The 9568-nt window shown below is 33.0% G+C and overlaps 1 protein-coding gene across 1 annotated transcript; it reads left to right on the forward strand.

Annotated features, from left to right (window-relative positions):
- The first annotated feature begins 1189 nt into the window (after positions 1-1189).
- LOC127739106 (uncharacterized) lies at positions 1190-9111 on the forward strand. Its single transcript, XM_052250698.1, has 6 exons — positions 1190-1195; positions 1594-1810; positions 4703-4899; positions 5500-6166; positions 6437-7081; positions 9056-9111. Exons 1-6 carry the CDS (start codon positions 1190-1192, stop codon positions 9109-9111), a joined length of 1788 nt encoding a protein of 595 aa, XP_052106658.1.
- Positions 9112-9568: the final 457 nt, after the last annotated feature.

Consider the following 9568-nt stretch of genomic DNA (forward strand, 5'->3'; position numbering starts at 1 on the left):
CCCTTTAATGCTGATTTTTACAATTTTTTGCCGTTATTGACTAAAAAAATGTAATAAATAGATAGAATCTGTAAACAGCTTATATGATCAGCACGACATAATCTACAAATAAGTCAGCATTGCCGAAATCTTCAGTCGACTCCTTACTGAAGTTATTGCCCTTTAATATTGCCCTTTAATGATGATTTTTACAATAGGTTTGCGTTTTGACTAATATCTAAAAACTGTAAAAGATATATAGAAACTTTAAAAAGCAAACATGATCAGCAAGACAAGATCTACAAATAAGTCAAATTTGCCCGAAATCGTTAGTTGACTCCTTATTGAAGTTATTGCCTTTCAATGACAATTTTCTCTATTTTTGCCTATCATCTTGAAAACTATAATAGATACATAGAAACTTTAAAAAGCAAAAATGATCAGCAAAACAAGATCTACAAATAAGTTAAACATGACCAAAATCGTTAGTTGACTCCTTATTGAAGTTTTTGGCCATTTAATGACAATTTTTCCAATTTTTGCATATTATCTTAAAACTATTATAGATAAATAGAAACTTTAAAAAGGAATAAACTGTTAACACAGAGATATGTCTCGCCTTTTTGTTAATTTGATAGTAAAATGCAAATGTTGAAATTAAAATAGCAATCCTTAACATGTAAGTTATGCAAAATATTCAATGAACCATTACTGACGGTACAGGGCCAAACAATCTCCATGGAAACGAGATGTGCCAATGCTAATACAACTGAATACCAAATATCATTGACCTACTACTTATACATATAAACTTTGTAAAAGTTTCAAAGTCAACAGACCACGACTGATGGGGTGGGGCCAAATAATCACCATGGAATTGAGATGTGCCAATGCTTATATAACTGCATACCAACTATCATTGACTTACCACTTAAACATATAAACTTTGCAAAAGTTTCAAAATCAATAGACCACGACTGATGGGGTGGGGCCAAATAATCTCAATGGAAATAAGACCTAATATATTGTTGACGCCGCCGGAAACAGCATACCTTTGTCTCGCTTTTCGACTCTGTCAAGGCGAGACAAAAAAATATCAACAGGTTGAGATCTAGAAATATGTCAACATGATTGAAATTTTCTGTGAACTCTTTATAGAGTGATTCCTGTTTAATGATGATTTTTTACTAAAAGGAAGCTAATTTTGAAGATGCAGGTAAGCGACACAGGCTTTTTAAAGCCTCTAGTTATGATATATCTGTTGAAATATTGTGCATATATATTTTGTTAGAAATAAAAATTTACCTGTATATATAAAGATAACACTATAAATTTCGTGCGTCCAAAGCGCAGTAAGAAAGATAACGTTATCATGTTCACACCAAACTGATATTATCTATATGAATATCGGACTTTAAACATGATAATCAATAATGTTATTAACCTTTCCGTGTGTAAATCGACTTTTTCATGCACTGACAGATAATGGCCGCTATTGATCGGAAAGCATTAGACAATTTTATTTCCGTTGCCCTTGGTTTAAAATTTTGAGTATTCGGATTACAAGACTTTGTATTAGACACTATTGAAACAACACATCAAAACATTTTACAGCGAATACCCAATGGTTTGAAATGTAATATAAACTGTAGTAGAAAATACGGAAATATCTTCAGTCAGTGGTGCAATATTTGCAAATCATGGAAAGACGAACTTCGTAAACTTTGTCGATATAAGAAACAATGGGACAAAATCAACTGGAAGGAGATCGATACCATAGATTTTCCACACTCTTCAACATGTTCATATGAAGCTATATCGAAAGTTTTTTGTTCGTGATGTTCACCAGTTCAGACAAGGAGTTTATCAAGATCTTGGTGCGATTATATCTTTGTTTATGAATATGAAAATCTTTATTATAGATGACTTAGTAATTAAAGATATTCAACGGCATAGAAACCACAGCTTTGCTCATAATTATAGGATCAGTGTCGATGAAACGGAGAAAAAACTGTGCCTACAGAGCTTTATAAGGATTTTAAAAGTCCCAAATATATTTGGTAAAGAAAGTGCCAAAGTGGCTGTAGACCTGTTGGAAAAGCTTGTAACAGCAGAAGGAATTCCTACATGTCTCTTACAACATCAAGCCGCACGTGAAACATTCATTTTAGTAAGAGACAGTATTGAGCAACTCTCGCCTTGTGTTGATTTACAGAAAGTAGCTTTTGTTTCGGCAAGAAACACCTTCAAAGACAGAATAAACACTATGATACTGGAATCAACAATTAAGCCGAATAAAATACCCCAAAACATTATTTCACCAATTATGAGGAATGTCCTAAAAGATTTAAGTGTTCTTATACTTTTAATTTCCATTACCATTTCATTTATATTTCCTATGCAATTGGATTCATCGAATCAAGGTAAAGATATATATTGCAGGCAACCAAGCTACTAAGATAGATATTGTGTGTTATTGTATTTATCATATCGACCTAATCGGGTGTATTATTCGGTTTCATGTCAAAAACTGTCACATGTTTTGTGAAAATCGTGGTGACGTCAGATTTATAGTCAATTATTACATAATTATATCCAACAATAATTAATGTTGGTAACATAGGATTTAAGATCGGGTACGGATGATGGGGACGAATAAACTTTTATCCTGCAATCGACCTTTTTACTATACGAATAAAGGTGTACAGATAACACGAAGCGATATACGTATATAGTCTTCTGGTATCCTGCTTTTGTTGCGAGCGAACGGTTATGTCAAAATTATTGTTTACGTCACAGTTCAATTTGGGGTCCTCATTGCGGTCCGCGTTTAAGTCATGTCGATTTCTTTCAAAAACAAATCAACGATTAGGATGGGAAAAAAATGTACAAATATAATTGCAGGATAAAGACAATAACTGTTTAGTGTCTTTAAATATGAGCTGTATTTGTACTCGGCTCGAAACAGGAGTAATAGCTCGCTGAAACTCGCATTACACCTGTTTCTTAGCCTCGTACAAATACAGCTGATATTTAAAGACACTAAACAGTTATTGTCTATGCATTTGTTGTGCTGCTCCACAAGACAAAAAAACACAGGCGCTTGGGAGTGGAGACTCTCTCTCTCTCTCTATGGTTTGTGTTAATTTTTCAAATTAAACTTTCTTTACTATTTGAACTTATTTTCACTAAGGTGATGTGTACTTACTGTTATCTACACTATATAAAAACAACAGTAGTTTGTATATGCTGTCCTCTATTCTTATTTTTCACAAGGCAGGACATTTAAATATCATACATTTACAATTGTCACTTCTTGGTAGCTTTTGATTTCGGCGAGTCCATTACTGACGGCGAAAGTAGACGTTAATCGCGTGCAATGTATGACTTGAAATGCAATGCATGAATCAAAAAGTTCAAAAGGTTTCGAACTTAACGGACTTCATGATTCATGAATCGCATTTCGATTCATACAGCACATACTTCCGTCATCAGTAATGGACTTGATGAAATTAATGCAATTTAAAATTTCTGGATAGCTGAGAGATTGTACATACAAATCCCCAACAAAAACGATAAGGTATGTCTTTGTTTGTATATATGTCCTATTTAATATGATTTTATGGAAATCTGGCACATCAAATGTAAAGGAGGTGAGTAGACAATGTACGATATTTCATGTTTTGATCTTTCATGTTTTGATCTTTCATGTCTTGTAGAAAATAACAATGAGGGCATCATATATAAATTACTGTTATTGTAATGTCATATGGTTAGAATAAGCACATTTGATAAGTGGAAATAATAAAAATATTAAAGAATATTTACTAACAAAAATCTATAAAACGAACAAAAGCTTATAGAAAAAGGAGGGGTACATTCCCCAAACGCACCCGAGAGCCAAAATATGTGGTCCTATTTTAGTCGAACAAAAGTGTCTGAACATGAAGGAATCATCAAATAGTATTAAGGGACAAAAAAAAGATAGTATATATCAAAGGACAGGTAAAGACTGATCACATCACATAAGTTTATCACCTATTGCATTGTTTTTCTCAAGGAACACATACATGTTGAATCAATACCAACATGCGTACCACTGTGGATGATACACTGTGTGCATATGTTTTAATTGTTTGGTGTTTTGTAGTAAATATTATCACAATTAACGGTATTATAAAACAAATGGTTTTTTTTCTGAACTGTAATTGCAATGAATCAATTGTAAATATCATATGAAAAGGAAGTGTAGGAAGACGAAGAACTGAAGTTTGCACTAGAAATGGGACTTTTCCATGTCATATCTATAAACAAAAATTTACGATCTTATATATTTAGATAACCAACATGATTCGTGTTTCTGTCTAGTGTATGTTTTCGATAAGTTTGATAACTTCTATGGTATAATATTTGACAGTTCATTTGCAATTTAAAGGTTTATTTCTTTTTATAATTATTTTTTATATATTTTTCATCAAATAAAATTGAGAATGGAAATGGGGAATGTGTCAATGAGACAACAATGTTTACTTTAACTGCTGACGTTAATTTTATGGAATTTTAGGGCCAATAATAACCATTCGCAAACTTACTCCTTTTTATGTATTGTTCTGTTCCCATTGGTGTTCCTTTCACAGACAAGAAATGATTTGAATTTGTAGATACATGAACATTATTTTACTTTTAACTGGTATACATGAATATTTCCTTTAATACATTGTAGGTTGTTTAAGTATGCGATTTCCAGAGCACTGGAAAAGTATTTTGGACTTCGATTTCTATGTCCAAACATTAAATAACGCAAGCTTCATAGAAAGACGATGGCTAAAGGATACAGTAGATACACATTTACTCGAGGCTAACGGAATCTTATTGACGGCAAATATGGGGTATGGGAAGTCGTCCATAATATCTAATATAGTATGTGCCAATAGCTCATCCGCGTGGTATGATTTTCGGAAACAAGTTCTAGCTTACCATTTTTGTAGACATGATATGGCCATGACCTTAAACGCAGGTACATTCATTCGAAATCTTGCAAGTGCAATCGTTAAACACTATCCTGAAATGGGAAATGCCATCCTATCTGATGATGTTGCTTCTGATTTTTTATACGGGACACGATGTTATAAAGATCCGATATCTTGTTTTGAAATATCTATTTTAAATCCATTGCGAGATCATTGGATCAATCAGCAATTTATAATCCTTATTGATGCTTTGGATGAATGTGAATCTGCCAGTGGAAATAATTTGTTTCATTTTCTTATGACTCAAATCCAAAGATTTCCATCTAATTTTAAATTTATTATGACTTCAAGAAACATTGATAATATTCATAAAAATTTTCAATTCCTAGATGAAATGGTAACGCATATCTATTTGAATACATTAGATTCATTCAATTTAAAGGATGTACAAAATTACGTCCGTAAAACAAGTCAGCTTTCAGAACCTCAGAACACAACACTGACAAAAGCTGCTAATGGAAATTTTCTTCATGTTAAACTATATTTACAGTACTGCAAGAAAACAGATACATTTGACTTTAGAAATGTACCAAACTCTCTTGCACTGTTGTACCAATTAAATTTCAAAAGAATTTTTAAAGATTCCGGAAATTTATTTAATGATTTCCTACCTGTATTTGAAGTTCTGTGCACTATTCAAAATCCTATCGATAACGCTCATCTCATTGAAGTATCACAAATTGATGAAAATAGTAAAAGGAGGCAACTAGAAACGTTACTTGGAAATGAATTGGGACATTTTCTTAAATTTGAGGATGGGAAAATATCGTTTTTACACAAATCTATCAGTGACTTTTTAACTGACGAAAGGAGAAACAAATTGAAATTTTTTGTTCATAAAGAAAATGGGCACAAGTTGTTCGCGGAATACTTGCTTGGAAAATTCAAAATTATTTCGACTTCAAAAACTAATTTGACAGAGCTTATTCATCATGTTGCAATGAGCAAAAATTTTGAGTTCGAAACCAGGTTATTCAGTTTCGTCAGAGATTTATTGAGTAGGGATAAAATGTTACACTTAGAATTACTCTATCAAGTAGTTTGGAAATATAATGATTACCATACGACGGATCTGCTACTCAAATACATTGGTGTTGCTGCAATAAATACGGTTAACACGATGAACCAGTCCCCAGCGTTTATAGCAGCTAGCCAGGGTAATGAGAAGACTTTGAAATGTTTATTACACAATGGTGCAAAATATGCCTTTTCCGTCGTATATGACTATTCACCACTAGAAGGTTCATTTCATGTTAATCATCAGAATACACAGTTGTACACTAAAGTTAGCTCTAATCATGATATTGTTAAATTGTGCAAATATGTTTATTTTTGTGGCTATAATGTTTTCCATATTGCTGCCCAAAACGGGCATACATATGTTGCCGAAATGATACTGCAGCAATATCGATATCTTATATATTCAGAAAATGATATGCATCTTAATGCCTTCCATCTTGCCGTAGAACATGGTCAATTGGATATAGTGAAGCTTTTACTAAACTATAACAAGAGTTTTGCAGACACCCACTCTTTATACAAGGCAAGTGAGAAAGGTCACACGCAGATTCTAAAACTATTGCTTGATACCGGCTCAAAGGATGAATGTTTACCATGTAATGGTATGTTTTACTGGCTACCATTACTATCTAACAGACAGCAACAAACAATAAAATTTGATAAGATTAGATCAGGATTAACACTCAATCAAGATGTCCATATCAAAACATTCTTCTATGACGATTGGCGATTAATTATATGCGAAACGGCTTTGAATACTGCTGTGCGTAATGGTCATCTTGAGATTGTTAAGAAACTTTTACGTGAAAAATTCAGTGCTATTAATTGTACAACTTATGACGGTAAAACGCCTTTAATGACAGCTGTGAGGTATAATCGTACGGATATTTTTTATCATTTATATCTGAATGGTGCCAATTTAACAACAAAATGTGTTCATTCCTTTAATATCTATGAATTGAGGTCCACGTTAGATATTTCGGAAGTGGATTTATTAACTACAGAACAATGTCCCGTTGGGGCAACTCTCGCTCACGTTATAGCGATGCACGGTACTACTGATATGATATTGTTTATGTACAAAAAAGGATTTACAGACTGGGAACAGCGAGATGCCGATGAAGCTACTCCATTGCACTATGCGTTTTGTTTTTATAATCATATCTTTGTGGGTCTCACTTATTTGACAAAAAATAACTGCAACTTCTCCGCTATCACTGTCAACGGTTCTAGTGTATTTCACTCTTCAGCCATATGTCGGTCTCCTACGTTGTACTTCTTTCACAAAAGAAACGACGTATATCATCTTAGTATTCCTGATAGTCTTGATTATAGTCGTCGAAGCATTTTACATTACAGCATGCTACTTCCATTGAGACAAATTGACGACAGCATAGATATCGGTGTTGGAGAGCATGGTCAGATATGGTCAATATTTCAGGTTTGCCTTAATTCTAAGCATAATTTTCTCCATACTGATAATGAAGGAAGGAATTTTCTACACTACGCTGCTAAAAGTGGAAACTACGTAGGATTTGTTATTGCATTTCAAATGTTATCTGAGAATGATGTTATGAGTCTTTTGACACAGAAGGACGCAACTAAAAAAACACCTGTTGACGAAACATTTCATTCAATGCATACACGTAAGTCCTTTGATCCTATACGAATTCCTGAAGGATGTTCTATTACAGATGTGTTCTACACGAAATGTCCGACAAATTTTAAAACTATTTTGACGAATCACGAGCTTTGTATATTAAAAGCACTGCTGTATCTTAATCAAATGGACGGGTTTGCAAACTTTAATGTATCAGACTTGCTAACGATAGCAATCCGCAAATCTAGGATTTACACGGTTTTGATGCTTAAAGTTTATGCTGAACAACAATTCCAACATGTTGTGCATAACAATCCACCTTTACTTCAGTTTATTACAGAATATGAGGGACCAAATATAGCAGAATTCTTTTTAACAAAACAAAAATTCTCCAAAATGTGACGGAAGCTTTAGTCCTCTTCATGAGATTGTTATGAACGATCGAAATACACAATCAATGTATCATAACAGCGAGTTTCTAAACAATTACTTGGAAGATTACTCCAGCAAAATGTTAGACAATTGTTTTGATAAGGATGGATATAATTTACTTCATAGAGCTGCGATGGGAGGAAATTTGTTAGGAACACAATTTTTGCTGAGTAAAGGAATGACTGTATCACATTTGTCCCGTCATGGTCAATCAGTTATAAATATTTTGATTATTAAAGCTCCTTTTTTGGACAATGGTAAAGTACCTTTGCGCTATAGTAATAGTTTTCCATTTCAAGTACTACAATTCGTTTCGGAGAACAAAACTCGACAATTGATTATTGATTACAGTAGCGCCCAGAAATATGATGAAACAGCCGAGTTTTTGTTAGACAATTTATATACATCTAAAGGAATAAGACGAAGAAAAATCAAAACTCTATTGTGTGAATCTAATGTGAGCCATTTAAGTCTAGTACATTTAGGAGCAGCCAAGGGTTTTATAGATTTTCTAAAGAAATGCACTTTGTTGTTTGGTTCCGATATATTGAACTGTTACGATTTTAACAAGATATCCCCGTATTATTTAGCCAAGATTTACAAACAAGAAAGTGTAATGAAATGGATGGTTAGCATTCGTGTTTCCCGAACCAAACCAAATTTGGAAATAGAAAGTTTGTTGATATATAATATGCTTTTCAATCACAAAGTACGACACATTTTTGATTGGACATGTCGCCTTCAGTATAGTTATAAACATTATGGTCTCATACAAACACAAAATGCGAAATGTAGACGTGAAGTTAGGAACAAAGACAACTACATATTATATATGAACGCGTATAGGGAAGTATGTATACATGGACTTCATGTGGTTTTAAAATCCATGAACACATTTAAAATTTTACCAGTTATTGTTTTTTTTTGTAATTTTGATGTAACAATGCATATTTGTTCTGCTTTAGTTGACATGAACAATTTAATAATACGTCAGTTGAAGTTACTACAAAAACAAGCATACATACGTTTAAGGAAATGGATGAAGTTTGACGATCATGATTTTATGTTTGTATATCAAAGGACATTACTTCACATATTCAATGAGCCGGAACGTAAATATTTGAAAGAGTTATCATTTAATTCCATTGTCAGCCCTCAGTTCCGATATTTAGAACAACTTCGACAAAAACATTCCATTCATATTCAATGGTTAGCTCATTTCATGGGATACCTGGAGGAAAAAAATGAAATAAGCTCACGTGTTTACTTTAAGTATGAGCACAAAATAGCGTATTGGTTGAATTTGAATATTGTCTTGCCTGGACTTCAAAGTCGGTATGATGAAAAAACTAAACTTTATAAATTGAAATTAGAAGCCTACGAAAAAAACAATAACAACGTTTGCCAGTGTGAAGATGTAAAAAATGCAATCGAATATTACCTTGAAATATGTAGTGTTAATGATGTTTTGTGGCTTAAACTCATTTGCGAAATAGGTTTGAGAAAC

Source organism: Mytilus californianus, unplaced genomic scaffold (genome assembly GCF_021869535.1).
Source record: "Mytilus californianus isolate M0D057914Y unplaced genomic scaffold, xbMytCali1.0.p SCAF_1, whole genome shotgun sequence".
Taxonomy (NCBI): Eukaryota; Metazoa; Mollusca; class Bivalvia; order Mytilida; family Mytilidae; genus Mytilus; species Mytilus californianus.

Coding starts and splice junctions, on each gene's coding strand:
- LOC127739106 (XM_052250698.1), top strand. Junction 4,900..5,499: donor CGTCCATAATATCTAATATA/GTATGTGCCAAT, acceptor CTATATTTACAG/TACTGCAAGAAAACAGATAC. Junction 7,082..9,055: donor TCACGTTATAGCGATGCACG/GTACTACTGATA, acceptor ATAATACGTCAG/TTGAAGTTACTACAAAAACA.